The sequence below is a fragment of the Melanostigma gelatinosum genome (genome assembly GCF_949748355.1).
Source record: "Melanostigma gelatinosum genome assembly, chromosome: 13".
Lineage (NCBI taxonomy): Eukaryota > Metazoa > Chordata > Actinopteri > Perciformes > Zoarcidae > Melanostigma > Melanostigma gelatinosum.
In genome coordinates, this window is record NC_136646.1 from 17,470,298 (window position 1) to 17,484,668 (window position 14,371).

Here is a 14,371-nt window from a genome sequence, read left to right on the forward strand (position 1 = left end):
GCCCTTACCACATGTAGATCAGTGTAATATTCTGAAACAGTTGTTAGGACTATATAGGCACGGGTTTGTGAAAATACATAAGAAAAAAAACGGGTAAGTCGAAAAACTGCTCCGCAGCACTACTAGTGGACTGAAACCTCACAAGGAACCTTTAAGTCTTAACTTACTTTTTTAGAGAAAAACTAGTCTTCTGGGTTTAAACAATTAAAATTAACAAATCAGGGCTCTTCGATTACATTTAATTACACCATACAAGTATTTGTGACGTTACTTGTGTTAGGCAATTTGTGAAATAGGGAAAAAAAGAAAAAACCACCAGCACTCAGTTATGAATTTATGTTTTTATTAGAATCCACTCCATTTAAAGTCACTAAAGTTTATGACCCACATTACGTTACAAAAATATACTCGACGTATTACAGGTGTAAGACAATCATTCGGCACGTACAAAGTTTCATTACAAAAACACTGCTCACGTTTAGACAACTTTGACCTTTTAAAATATTCACAAGTAGATTCTTCGGCTCACAAAGCATCCTTTGACAGCGCAAAAATGTTCACCAATTTTTAAGGTCTTCTTCACAGTTCGTTGGCTGAGAAACCCTTCAAAGATTTGAGGTGCGCGGACATTAAAACAGCACCATAAACATCCATCAGAGAGTTTAGCCTGCTCACTGAGTTGTCAATCAGCTCCTTGAGATTCCTGATGCGATGTTTGTCACCACGCCAAAAAGACGGGACCCTAGGTGAGGCTCATTCCACAAGCAGTGAGATTAAAAACGGACTACCGTTTGTCACCAGTAAGCGCTCAAACAGCGCTGAGCCAGGCCTAATCTCAGTTGGCTGTTCTCCACAGCTCTGTGCTTTGTAGTGCACCGTCCCCGACTGAGGGCGCAGAGAATGACCGTGAAAGAGCTCTTTAAGACAACGTCGCTCTGTCGTTGTTTGGCGTCCCGGGATAGCTGCTCATGTGGACGTCCTTCCTCAGCTGAAGAGACACGCAGCTGAGCCAGCTGCGACTGGTGGGCATCTCCCCGACGATCTCCCACGTGTCCGTCTCGTCGCAGTACCTCTCGATAGTGTCGTGATATCTGCACGTAAAAAGGTGAATCATTAGAAGACCGGCTGCAAATGTGTCCAGTCATCGTATTTTTAATCCACAGAAACTAAATCAGGAACCAAAAGCACCATGAAGATCAGATAAATTAGTCTGATTTCAAACACGATTCTTTGCATTTATTGTTTCATGACTTTGATGTTTGAATGGATGCAAAAGAGGAAACAAAGGGAAGCCGGTAGGTCCCTAAAATAGTTCTTGGGCTCCTGCACAAGTTCCTGCTTGACGAGCATTAGATTCACAAGCAACTTTTCTGATGTTTGCCCAGATTGGGCCCCTGACCTGTCCCAGCCTTCTTCTCCTCCCAGGACGTAGATCTTGCCATCTACCACGGCAGCACCGGGCCGGTAGCGTCGCTCTGTCATGGGGGCGCACATGGTCCACTGATTGGTCTTCGGGCTGTAACACTCCACCTTATCGGTGTTCTCTGTCGAGGCATGCCATCCACCTGGGAGGGCAAATGAGACGTTGAACTCGATTTCATGAGAGTGGTTATTGAGCACTATAAAGTGCGTTTACACACCTATCACATAAATCTTTCCTTTGAGTGTGCAAGCAGCTGAACCCGAGCGAGCGATCTGCATAGGGGCGACCTCCGTCCATGCAGTGGTCTTGGGGTTGTACACCTGAGCGAGGTCCGTGCCGTCGCCGTCCTCTAGAACTGCACCACCTAGAGGGCCAGAGTAACAGCCGGACTAAACTAAAATCTGTAAATCCAATGAAAAGCACCACCTAGTGCGTAGCCCGTGTTTCCTACCAGTGACATAGAGCAGTCCGTCCAGGGCCACCACGGCAGGACTCGTGACGGCCATCTTGACAGACTCCGTGAACTGCCAGGAGTTGTTGTGAGGGTTGTAGCACTCCACAGAGTCCAGGCGAGAGCGTCCCTCCCACCCCCCCACTGCATACACAAAGCCGTCCAGCATCACCAGGCCTGAGCGTGAGGAAGATTAATCCAGTCACTGACAACAACTTTCTACATAAACCGATAAAACATAATATAATGCTGCAGTTAAGAGAGACACTCGTAGGTTTTCACATCAGGTACTTGAGGACAGAAGAAGTTTGTCGTACGGACACTGCCTTACCCAACTCGGAACGAGCGACGTTCATGGGAGCAGACTCCATCCAAGAGTGGAAGCAGGGGTCGTAGCGCCACATCTCTCTGCTGGCCGAGCCATCGGGAAACTCTCCTCCCGCCAAATACAGCGTGGAGTCTCCAGAGGAGGATGGAAAGAAACATGTCACTGTCTGAGCGTAGCTGTTGCGCCGTCATGAATGCGTGTTAATGTAATCAAAGCTCACGTTTCCTCACCTGACACCACCAGCCCGTGTTTGCTCACAGCGAAGGGCAGGCAGGCCAGATTCGTCCACTGGTGCGTCACAGGATCGAAGCTCTCGACGCTGCGCAGCACCACCTTGTCGTCCTCCCCGCCAACCGTCACTATCACTTCAGCGGTCCCTGTTATGGCAACAGCAGCAGAGGGGAGTGAGCCGAGGCCTTTGGACCACAGACTGTGGCTCTGGACCAGTAACGTAGTCGTGTGTGTGTAGGGCTGCAACTTATGATTATTTTCATCATCTTGTAGATTGTCAGTCACTTAGACAATAAAATCCTCAATGCGTTTTTGGTGCATTTACACCTGTACCTTCATGTGGTCACGCACTACCTGATTGTAATTCCATCACCCTAAAACACATTATAATGCAAGGTGTAAAGGAGGTCTAAAATACAAAACTAGAAAGTGCTTATTTCCCAAGTGTAGCCAAAGTAAACTCACTAGATTGACAGATGGCCAAAAGGTGCAGCCTCTACCCTTAATGGAAACGCATGCGATGTTGAGCACCTGTGAACCTGCGCAGCCTCGCTCTGGGGCAGTAGAGCTCTCCACGGCGGTCCTTCAGCAGCATGTAGTCCTTCGCCTCAGAGATGAGCTTCTGGCAGCCCTGGTTCTCCTTCACCACATCCAGAGACTCGATCACATCATGGAGGTAGTACGGGCTGATGAGAGGCAGCCGGATGTGTTCGAGGACCTTTGAGGAACAACAGAGATCTGATGAACCGCCACGGTGACTGCTATTATTTCTTGTTGGAAAGTCACAGATGGGACAAGATTTCAGGAAATTACTGGTCATGTAAATAACCCCCATGACGAGCACAACCGATCACTTTGTCATATGGATTAAACAAATGCAATCGCATGTGTTAATGAATGAGTTTTAAGAGGTGCTGGTAGGTGGAGTTACCTTTGGACAGAGCCAGGCTAGCTGTTATTTTGTGCTAAGCTAATCAGCTGTCCCCATCTTCCCCTCGGCAGGAACACAAATAATGTCCCAAAATGTTGAGTCATTTTTTTAAATATTGAGCACCAAATATATACCGGTACACGCCTACCGCTCAAAACTCTGCTGCAGTAGATGCTTATGCATCAAATTGAGAGAAGAGAACCGTGCGCATTATAAAATGGATGCAAGCAGACATACCTGAGCTTGTTGTGAACTGACCTTTTCAAAGCTCCGTCTGCGGGAGGAACATTTATTCAACCACGACATGGCAGCCTCAAACACCATCTCCTCTTTAGGCACATTTAGGAAATCACTGGCAATGATTTCTGTCAGTTTGTCCACACACAGAGACAGGAACTCCTCCTGGTGGACAAAAAAAAAAAAGAGAAAAAAAACACATGACAACCAAACTGTAATTAACTGTCCAGAATTATCCATATTGCTTTTTGACCACTGCAGCAAACATTTCATTGCATAACATGCATCCTCCATCAGCTTCTCACCTGCTGAGAAACACTGCTGAAGTGCTCGTGGATGTAGTCCATGCTGAGTTTCTCCAGCACCTTACAGGAATGGGCCTCGGCAAAGCAGTGAATGCCCACACAGTTCATCTCGTCCATCTGACGCTTCATGAAATGACAGCAGGCTTCTCGCACGTCCATCACGTCCAGCAGATTAGCTGCTGCCAGCAGCGCCTGGGACCAAATGAAGCAAAGTTTCAGAGAACGTACTCTCCGGGAAGAGAGGATAAGAGCATAAGAGCAGAAGCTTTACCTGCACATTTGCTTTAGAAATGTAGACCTCTGATGTGTAGGCGTAGCTCACCAGCATGCCAATCATCTGAGGCTCAACTCCATTGATGGCAACGCGCTCCTGTTTGGACTCTATCAGGTCAGTGGAAAACATGGCCTGGAGGAGGCGAAAGAAGGAAAACAACCACAACTCATACCACATCCATTTAACACGTGGACTCCTGAAGCTGTGTTGTTTACCTGGAAGTAAGAGCTGAAGGAGGCCAGCACAATGCGATGGCAGGGGAACTCCTGTCCTCCACAGCACAGGGTCACATCACAGAAGGCGTTGTTGAGCCGCAGGCTGTTCAGGCCCTGCAGCACTGTGTTGGGGTGCCTGGCCTCCACGAACAGGTAGTCCTCGCCGGTCAGAGAGGCCGGAGGGGCGGCAGCAGCAGTGGAGGTGGCGGTGGGGTCCTCCTGGAAGAGGAAGTTCATAGTGGACGACGAGGGCAAACCTGCGTGGACGGCGATTATTTCAGCCATTCCTCACTTTGATAATGAGCCTGGGAGGTAAAGCGGAGGGATACGAGACATGACAGTTAGGCCAGTTTGGCCATAGAAGCGACAAGGCGGAGAGACCATCTGAGACTGTTAATTACCTCATTAATGAAGCTTAACGAGCCGTTAGCTCTCGAGTCAAAGTAAACAGTCGTTTCGGGAAAACACAAATCAGGTACAGACGGGTGAGAGTAAACGTTCATCGGCTGTAAACATACCTGTTGGACACACTCGTGACCGCAGTGCGAGCGCCACTCTCTCTCTCGCTCGCGCTCTCCACACTCACACACGGTTGAGTCTGTGTTAAAACGGTAACGCACTACAATTTAAAGCCTCTCGTCGGAAGTCCCGCCCACAGGTCAAGAGACGTTACCTCGCAGTACTTCCGGCTTCGCTTCAGCTCCTGCGCGTTTATTGAGTCCTGATTTGTTTTCGCTGTTGTAATTAAAGTTATTCAACGTCAAGGTATGATTATAAAACAATTGTATACAACTTAAAGAAACACTTGACATTATGTTTTATACATGTTGTTTATATGTTTTGTATTTTCTCATTTTATACTTATACACACATGGCAGTGGCTATGCATACACTTTTCCAATTGGTTATGCCTCATTTAGTTTAAACAGCATCTTTAATGCTTAAATGAGCATCTCGTTTTGAACTGTAGAAGAATAAGATCCAAATCTGGTCATCACAATTCATAATGCTGATGTGCGTTCAAATTGATGACTTTTCTTTCTTTTCTTGTGTCTTCCTCACTTGAAGTAAGGACCAACATGTTGTCCCCTAATGGAAGGTGAGTCCTCACAATGTGACTGTGTGACCAGACTTATGTCCCTACAACGTAGTGAAATCTAGGGGACACATTCACATCTTATTGACTTGGAGACAATATTTGTTATGTTTCATTTATTTGACATTATGTTGTCAACTGCAAAAATGATTAGTAAAAATCAGCCATTGACTGTTATCTCATTTAAGGATCAAAGCATCTCTTGTTTGTATCTATACAAAACTATTGTGGATTCTATGGATTAGAAGTTTGAAACTTTACGCTGTAGAAATTGTTGTTCAGATTAACACTTTGCTGAATCATCTTTGTTTTATTCAGAAAATCAAACTCTATTTACAAAAAGTACAGACTCATTTTAAGCTTCAAACAGGATTACTAATCCCTGGTAATGTTTTTTTAGATCACAGGCCGCTGTCCTTCATGATGCCAGGAGTCTCCAATGTGTTCTTTCTGCGAGCAACAGCTTCCAGGATCTTCTTCCTGGGTCCCAGCTGGATGCGAATGCCTTTCAGGTCTTCATCAGAGCAAAGCATCAGCGCCTCCAGGTCTAGGTGTTCTCTGCTGAATGCAAGGGAAAACTCTGGCAAGGAGATGGCGGACAAGAATGCATCCAAAGGTGAGGTTTCCTCATCTTCATCATCATCCAGTCCCAGATCTTCCTGATCCCAGGGCAGATCAGCATCGCCATTCCCCTCGAAGCCTGCGCCGCCTTCCTCGACCTCAAACAACTCGTTCTGAACGAGGTAGCCGAGACTTTCGTTGTTCCCGCTCGGGATGTCTTCTGACTCCAGCCCCATTTTCTTCATGAAAATCAGACCTCCAAGCCCGGGCCGATTGAAGATGGACTGTTTGACTTGGCCTGGCTCGTCGTTGTCATAATCTTCGAAGCCTCCCATTCTGTCTTCATCTGACATGCCCTCGTCCTGCTCATTGAAGACACCCAGAAACTCTGGCTGCTCGGATGCGCCGCTCTGCTGTTTGAGGAAAATAACGTTCCCGTCTCCTCCCGACCTCTGCAGTGTGCCTTTATCTTTCTTCCCAAGCTTCCTCTGGAGTGTGCCTTTAACCCTGGCTGTAAGGGAGCTAGATGTATCAGCAGCAATAAGTTTGGAGAACTGCTCATTGACGCTGGACATACCGCCGTCTGAGAATGCCGATCCCATGCTGGCCTCTGAGACAGACCCAGTACTGTCCGGTCCATGCTGCATTCTGTCCATCTTGCTCTGGTGCTTCTTCTTCACCTTCTCGCAGAGCTTCACTCGCTTCTCCACTTCTTTGATGGCCTCCTTCTTTAGATTGACGACCTTCTTGGGGTTTTGGTTGGTCTGCTGTGAGGCGGCAGCGTCTAGGAAGCGCACGCAGTCCATGCGGTTACGAGAAGCAGCGACGTCCATGGCTGTGTGGGAGTCATTGTCCAGGGCAAAAAGGTTGGCACCAAAGTTGACCAGGAAGCTGAGGATTTGCATGTGGCCGTTAGCCGCAGCGTGGTGCAGCGGCGTGTTTCCCCAGATGTCACTCCGGTTGGGGTCTCCTCTGTATGACACAAAAGATATATTCGATTTTAAGCAAGTATTTCTTGCCACTCTCTATCACTGATTACTATCATAATAATGATCCTTCCTTTTCCAGTTCGTATGGGTTTCCCAAAAAACTGTTTTGGGTTTTTTTTGGGGTATTCTTTGTGAAATTTGATTCATCTGTGGATCTACAAAACACTCCTAAGAAGTGCAAACATAAAACACCAGATTTAAACAACATAATCTTGAAATCAAAAGTACCTCGGTGTAAATTTATATAAAAACACGAGTCACATAACTACACAAAAATACAACAAAAATTGAGTTCAAATACACGTATTCTCAATAATAACTAAATAATATCAAACAACCTAATGGGTAAACTATTAAGATTTAAAGTCCGTCTGTGCCGTGCCTCACATTGTCACAGCCATAAAACTTGTCATAAATCCCACAGACCAAAGCGGAAAAAAGCTTCTGTCAACTCTGCCCACGTAGGTTATGCGTGCGTTACGCCCTACTAAATAGCACATATTTTCTGAACCTAATGTTTCAGTAAGAATGTTGTTCTAGATTTAAGCCCGTCTCTTGTTGTGATGAGTGACGGCAGGAGGTTGGGGTGCTGGGGACAAGATAAAGGGCTCTTTTGTTGCAGACTTTCTTTGGCTGATTAAACATTTGGCTCATGCTCATGGGGGAATTAAGTTTTAGCTCATTATATTATGGTGAAAAACGTGTTGGAAAAACCCAGACGAAGCCAAATAACTGTTAAGGCATCAAACACATCACTTTTCAGCCATTATGTTCTGTTGATTTTAGTTTAGTTTAGTTTTAGAGCTTTAAACATTATATTATTAATACAATATCATAGTAGAATTTGCCAAAAAGTAAACGATTTCTACAAACGTCACAGAACTGAGGTGATAATCATGGAGATAAAGGTATCTGAAATGAAGCCCAGGAGGTAAAGAGGAGTGTAACATGCTTACTCTCTGCTGCACATGAGCTGAAGCGCATCGACGTGTCCGTGGAAAGCAGCGAGTAAAGTGGGAGTCATGCCATCCTCATCCGCAGTGTTCAGGTCCTTCCTCGTGGCCTCTTTTAAGAGGTCCAAGTATCCATCAATCGCTGCTTTGTGGTACCTAGACATCTCTTCACCAGAACAGAAAAGGTCCAAAGAAATCTGCCACTTTCTGTCACTCTTTCCTCCCACACGCCAAACAGATTCACAGAATGACTCGACCGCAGACCCGAGCAAACAAAGTGGTCACTGGGCGTCAACGGATCAGCAGCTCAGAGCCATAAAACAAAAGCAAAGTCCAGTTCACTGCTGGCAGCTGCACAATTTAGCTACAGCTCGAGATCATCATCAAGCGTCATTTAAAGCTTGATTATTACGGTAAGTGTGGTCACAGCAAGATCTCCAGGTGATAAGTCCAGTTTTGAGTCACCTCTTCTGCTACTTTACAATACTTCTTTTGACTCTGCTACATTTATTTGTACAGTTAGTACTTACTTCACTGATTAAGATTCACAGAATACAATCATTGTATAAAATATGACACTTTATAAGATATTAAAGTGTTAAACAGTGTATAAAGTAAAATTGACCTTCACCTTGACCAGCTACAATATTAAAGTAAGTTGAATCAGTGTAATGTTATATCAGTAATATTATCAGTGTTGAAGATGTTCAGATCTTTAACTGAAAAGCAAACAAAAACATTTCAACAGTCAAGTTTTCTGCATTCAGAATTAAATTCAAGTAAACATACTGTTCTTATCTACAAAATGCTCATTTGCAGAATCATTATTTCTTATTTGTATTATGTATATGATGTTGGATTAATCCTACTTATCCATAACCATATAAGCAGTATTTTATTGTTGTACATGCAAAGTTGAAGCTAATTAAAAAAAAGAAGTTAATACTCTGTTAGGGTAATGTAAAATTATTGTCTGAAAAGTATCTTGAACTATAGTTGTGAAATAAATCAGTTGGAATTTAAAATATTTAAATAAAGTACAAATAAGTAAAATCTAAGTAATACTTGAGTAAATGTATTTACTTTGATTACTACTTTTGCTTGAACATATCTCAATCATACTTTCTCCACTGGGGATTTCTAATATTATATATATATATATATATATGATATTTAAATAGTTCATATTCATTTGGCGTTCCCTCCAGGCTCTTGAAAATACATTACTAAGCACTAAAATAATATGGTAGACATCTTTCGAAAGACAAAGGTCATGTAGATTTCACTGATTTCAATTCTTATTTAAGATGGATGTATATTTCATTTTCTTGTTCTATTAATAAGTAAAGACTTGGACTTAATGAGCTTTTCAAATATGGCATTACAATTAGATATGTCAAAACATAAAAAGCTAACATCTAATTATATATATTATTTGAGCAAATAATTAAAATTGTATGTGTTAAAAAAGTCAGCAAACAAGTTAAAAAATATATTACAATATTACAAAAATAAAAATGTATCCATTTAAAAAAATGTATTATGAATTATTTGTGTTCTTATTTATTTTTTATCCACCACTGCGTCATTAAGTGGCTGTGCTGTAATGCACGTTAACGGTTAGCTGAACGCCATTAGAAGACGAAGAAGAAGAAGAAGAAGAAGAAGAAGAAGAAGAAAGAACAATAACCAACGAAGAAGAAGTTGTCAACCCGGTTCGACCGTTCTCAGCCAATGAATGGAGACTGGGAGGAAACATTGATCGACACTTTTCTCGCTACATTGTATTTTACGCCTGTTGGCTTATAAAACACCATGAAGTCAGAGCTGTGGATGTTCCCGTAGTTTCCCTGACCGCAGCTGTTAACAAAATACACACCGACCACCAGCTACCACTCGTCGGATCGCTTCGCGGTTACTTTCCGGTGTTTTGGGTCTGTTTGGGAGAGAGACTGCAGAGATGTCCGACAGCGGTGGCTCGGCTATCGGCCTTCTGTCTTACGAGACGCTGGTTCATGCTGTGGCAGGTGCACTGGTGAGCAGAGATAAAAAGGGCAATAAAGTTAATGTGAAGTATATGGATGATTCTTTTGCCATTTGTTTAGTGTCGTTACGGTGGATTTTGTCTTTTCAGGGGAGTGTGACAGCGATGACTGTCTTCTTTCCTCTGGACACAGCCAAAATCAGACTGCAGGGTGAGTGGGAGAAGTAACGAGTTCAGTGTTTCAAGGTTTTCTTCATTATTGAGTAACTGTAACTGTAAAACAGAGACGTGACGGACTAGTCCACTCATTCAGTACTGCACTAGACCAATACCCTGACTTGTAGTGATGTTCACTGAACTTATTTACCTCCCACATACCTGGTAAACACCTGTGTTTACCTTTTGGTTTGTTACTTGTAGTTTTCTGCTGTACATTTAAAAGTTTTAAACCCTGATGGCATCACCTGGGTTGTTTACTTCAGACCTGAGAGAGCTTCTCCAAAGCCACAGAAAACCTTCTACAAACCGTGGAGGATGAGTCGTACTCGTGTCCAGTGAACGGATCTCGGTAGAGCTGCCTTGTTCACTGACTTGTCCCACCGTTGTGTTTTGTCTTTCAGTGGACGAGATGAGAGAGGCTAAATCCACCCCCGTCATCCTGGCGGAGATAGTCAAGGAAGAAGGCCTGTGAGTAAAGTTCTGTGCCGTTGTTTTGATCATTCACTTACCATTTAGTTGATCGTTGCTTCTCCGATGTGAATATATCTGCTTTGTTTTCTAAGTCTGACTCTCCGTCTCTTCTCCCAGTCAGTCCCTGTACAGAGGCTGGTTACCAGTCATCTCCAGCCTCTGCTGCTCCAACTTTGTTTACTTCTACACCTTCAACACACTGAAGAAGCTGGCGGCGGCCCGTCCAGGGAAGTCCAGACCCAGCCAAGACCTGCTGATTGGGGTCGTATCCGGTACAAACTAATAATTATTCAAGTACTAAAGGAGTTTGGACTGAAGGACTTCCTTGCTAGCGGTCTCCCTCCCTACTTTAGTTGGTGCATTAACGCCACCTGTTGATCCATTGAATAAGGTGAATGTGTATCACTGCTCCGTAGAGCTGCTGGAGGTCAAAACCTCCATGTGGTACCTTTTTTAGGAAGCATTCAAGGAAGCTAATAATCTGTTGTTCCTACAGGGGTGGTGAATGTGATCCTGACCACTCCCATGTGGGTGGTCAACACTCGACTGAAGCTGCAGGGAGCAAAGTTCAGGAACGAAGACCTCCATCTGACCCAGTACAGGGGCATCTTTGGTGTGTGAGATACTTGTGACTATATCTGTCTTACAGTCTAACAGTTCAGACGTGCTCAGTTTTAAAACCCTGCTGGGTCTGGGCTTTTGCTCTCAGATGCTTTCTCACAGATCATAGCCAATGAGGGTGTGGCAACTCTGTGGAACGGCACTCTGCCCTCTCTTATCCTCGTCATCAACCCGGCGATGCAGTTCATGTTTTATGAGGCCATGAAGAGGAAGGCGGGCAGGGGAGGGAAGAAGGTGAGAGGACAGAACAACACATTACCGAAGCTATTAGCCCCGCCTTCTTTTTGAGTCTGTTTACTTTTTTCCAACTGTAGTCAAGAAAATACAATAAACATTTCAAGAAAACATACTGCAGAGAAACAAACGTTTGCGCTTCTGCACATTGTGCCGTGTAGAAACGGCAACATTATCTCCTGCTTGAAGGGCTGTGATCTGGGAGGATCCGTCTTCAAGATATTCGATGACACAGCAGAGTTTAAAATCAAACGGGACGAAGAGTCTCCAGCCATGCTAGCTGCTCTGTAAGGCTGGACCCGAGCTGAATGCTAACGTGTGCATGCTAGCATGCTCACAATGACAATGCTAACATGCTGACGTTAAGACAAGGCATAACGTTCACCACCTTAGTTTAGCTTGTAAGGACGCTAACGTGTGCTAATTAGCACTAAAAGGCAAACAACAGCTGGGGCTGATGGGAAGGCCATTTTATTTTGCAGGTATTTGGTCAATAACAAAGCATTGGACAAATTACTATTTTGATCCGCTGTTACTTTTATGTTTTGATCATACTATCAATTTAAATAGTTATATAAATGCTCAAGCAAAAGCGCTGGATGTGAGTGGATTCCATCTTTGTGTCCTGCCACAGATCTCCTCAGCAGAGATCTTTCTCATTGGAGCCATCGCCAAGGCCATTGCTACCACTGCAACATATCCTCTTCAGACAGTTCAGGCCATCCTGAGGGTAAATATTAACGTTTTTGTTTACTTTTACCACGATATCTCACACATTATGTGAGAGGATATTCTGTATTTGTTGTTGTTTTATCTATATTGTCACACGTTCAATGCTTTTTCATCAGTTCGGCCAGTACAAAGGTGACGGTAAGGCCGGCGTGATTGGAGGCCTCTCGAACATTTTCTCCCTGCTGATGGACAGAATCAAGTGAGTGCAGCCACGAACGTAAAACGCATTCACTGGTGAGGATGTTCTAACGGCTCATCGTTGATGTACATCCGGTGTCTTTGTCACAGGAGGTACGGTGTTCTTGGTTTGTACAAAGGCCTGGAGGCCAAGCTGCTGCAGACGGTGCTGACGGCCGCCCTCATGTTTGTGGTGTACGAGAAGATCACTGCTGCCACCTTCAAAGTCATGGGCCTGAACAAGAAGCTGAAGCAATGAACAATCCCCTCCCTGGAATACAGCGACGCATGAGCACACCCATCGTCAGTAGGTTTTTATCAACGCCTACCGATGATATGTTGATGCCAGGGATTGATTCAGTCACATAAACGTTGTCGTAAGAGACGGGATTGGTGCCCGAAACAAACACCATAACCAGAGCTGGGTGTGATACTTCTAATACCCTCTTTCGTAACCTCTAACTAGTTCCATTTGTGCAAACTGGTCTTGATTTGATCTCTGTTGAGATGGTTCGAAGTAACCTTACTAGCTGAGATAGTCATCACGACACGTAAAGGGAAAGCGGACATCATTTGGGGAAGTAACGCGTTTTGCTTTCTTCCCGAGAGACGGATGAGAAGATAGATACCACTCATTAGATAGGACTGATCCTGACCAAGTCAATGTTCCCCCCCGAAAAATGGCGATTTGGCAGTTTTAAACTACAACCGGTAAATAAGTTAGCTTTAGGTGGATTGTTACTTTTGGATAAAGCCATGCTAGCTGTTTACCTGCTTCCAGTCTTTGTGCTACGCTAAGTTATCCAACTGTTTCAAACACGAGAGTGGTAGCAATCTTCTCACCGAACTCGCTCTCGCTCTCTCTCTCAAGGGATATGCTGCAAATGATGATACCAATAAGATAAGCTACCTACTTCGTTATTTTACCTTGATGAAAGCTATTGGACCATTCTTCACACACTGTCTTGTGTTTTAACTGTGAATTTAACTGAGTTTGATAGAACCCTCAAGACATTCCGGACAGATGTGTGTTTTATTTAATCTGCTGATTTATGACGTCATTATTACACACACAGATGAGCTGTAGTCACGATAGTGTTGAAAGGGAGAGTAGCTCCCATTCACATGGACAGACGTATGTGTCAAATCTGCTCTGAAAGCTCTTGATTTTAACAATTGTAATATATTAAGTCAAAATGAATTTAAAGTAAATGGGAATGAGTACTTAACAATACACAGAGCAAAGCTTACATGTGTATAAATACTGCAGTAGGCGCTAAGTGCCTCTAAATACGTCTGAAAAAACTGTAACATGAACTGATATAAATGCTGTGAAGACTGTTGACGATTTACACAAATCCATGATTTACTCCGCCGTCTCCATGATTGTATTGAGCCGTATGAACATTTTGTCACACAGGTTTCTTCTATTAGTTTTTCACGCTGTCCTTTTAGCACTGTTGGGCATTCAAGTTTGCAGTAATTTACACTATTTGTGTTGGTACGGTGCTCTTTCTGTAAGATGATTCATGCATTTTTCTGCTGTTTAACCGGTTGTTCAATTTGTTAACTTGAGTTTTAATCATTACAAGAGTTGCTGCTGTCGGTATTACTTTGTAACATCACATTTAGGACGGTTCATCATATTAATCAGTGCCAGTTGTGTAGCCTGGTTCCACGGTTTTTTTTGTTTTCTCCCACACCTGTTCTCAGGTACACCAAACTATATATATGTACCTGCCACAAAATTAAGTATAATGGGTAATTTGAAAATAAAAAGCAGCTCTCACATGCAGGTGTTTATGAAAAAAGAAAAAGTGAGGCACTAAATGGCAGAACATTTAAACTGCCAGGAAAGAAAATGGCAAAATCAGAAGATAGAAAGTGTGAAACAGCAGGAAAGCTCTGCACAAAGGAAATGTCCCTCAGTCTGGTGAGG

The 14,371-nt window shown here is 43.8% G+C and overlaps 3 protein-coding genes across 5 annotated transcripts; 1 reads left to right on the forward strand and 2 right to left on the reverse strand.

Annotated features, from left to right (window-relative positions):
• Positions 1–326: 326 nt before the first annotated feature.
• On the reverse strand, positions 327–4,998 carry LOC306786640 (kelch-like protein 24). Of its 3 annotated transcripts, none has more exons than XM_079281472.1 (12): positions 4,914–4,981; positions 4,396–4,700; positions 4,229–4,312; positions 3,907–4,098; positions 3,623–3,766; positions 2,965–3,151; positions 2,433–2,579; positions 2,206–2,334; positions 1,875–2,051; positions 1,641–1,787; positions 1,400–1,565; positions 327–1,091 (listed from the first exon to the last, which is right to left on the reverse strand). In XM_079281472.1, the coding sequence occupies exons 2-12, from the start codon at positions 4,678–4,680 to the stop codon at positions 920–922; spliced, it is 1,830 nt and encodes a 609-aa protein (XP_079137598.1). In that variant the 5' UTR covers positions 4,681–4,700; positions 4,914–4,981; the 3' UTR covers positions 327–919. The 3 variants fall into 3 exon arrangements, with proteins under 3 accessions (XP_079137598.1, XP_079137597.1, XP_079137599.1); XM_079281471.1 differs by having other exon boundaries at positions 4,178–4,312; XM_079281473.1 differs by having other exon boundaries at positions 4,178–4,614; positions 4,914–4,998.
• Positions 4,999–5,892: 894 nt separating this feature from the next.
• anks4b (ankyrin repeat and sterile alpha motif domain containing 4B) lies at positions 5,893–8,158 on the reverse strand (the record flags this gene model as incomplete). The annotated part of the gene is made up of 2 exons (XM_079282733.1): positions 5,893–7,024; positions 7,998–8,158. 2 exons carry the CDS (start codon positions 8,156–8,158, stop codon positions 5,893–5,895), a joined length of 1,293 nt encoding a protein of 430 aa, XP_079138859.1.
• A 1,690-nt stretch (positions 8,159–9,848) lies between these two features.
• On the forward strand, positions 9,849–14,269 carry slc25a17l (solute carrier family 25 member 17-like). Its single transcript, XM_079281161.1, has 9 exons — positions 9,849–10,029; positions 10,129–10,189; positions 10,599–10,665; positions 10,786–10,940; positions 11,165–11,281; positions 11,378–11,523; positions 12,158–12,253; positions 12,372–12,454; positions 12,544–14,269. The coding sequence occupies exons 1-9, from the start codon at positions 9,955–9,957 to the stop codon at positions 12,689–12,691; spliced, it is 948 nt and encodes a 315-aa protein (XP_079137287.1). The 5' UTR covers positions 9,849–9,954; the 3' UTR covers positions 12,692–14,269.
• Positions 14,270–14,371: the final 102 nt, after the last annotated feature.

Excerpts from the sequence above, each read along its gene's own strand:
- LOC306786640 (XM_079281471.1), bottom strand. The coding sequence starts at position 4,680 with ATGGCTGAAATAATCGCCGTCCACGCAGGTTTGCCCTCGTCGTCCACT. Across the intron at positions 2,335-2,432 it reads ACACGGGCTGGTGGTGTCAG|ACTCCACGCTGTATTTGGCG; the intron begins GTGAGGAAACGT and ends CCTCCTCTGGAG. Across the intron at positions 1,566-1,640 it reads AGGAAAGATTTATGTGATAG|GTGGATGGCATGCCTCGACA; the intron begins GTGTGTAAACGC and ends TTGCCCTCCCAG.
- slc25a17l (XM_079281161.1), top strand. The coding sequence starts at position 9,955 with ATGTCCGACAGCGGTGGCTCGGCTATCGGCCTTCTGTCTTACGAGACG. Across the intron at positions 10,190-10,598 it reads AGCCAAAATCAGACTGCAGG|TGGACGAGATGAGAGAGGCT; the intron begins GTGAGTGGGAGA and ends TTTGTCTTTCAG. Across the intron at positions 10,941-11,164 it reads GCTGATTGGGGTCGTATCCG|GGGTGGTGAATGTGATCCTG; the intron begins GTACAAACTAAT and ends TTGTTCCTACAG.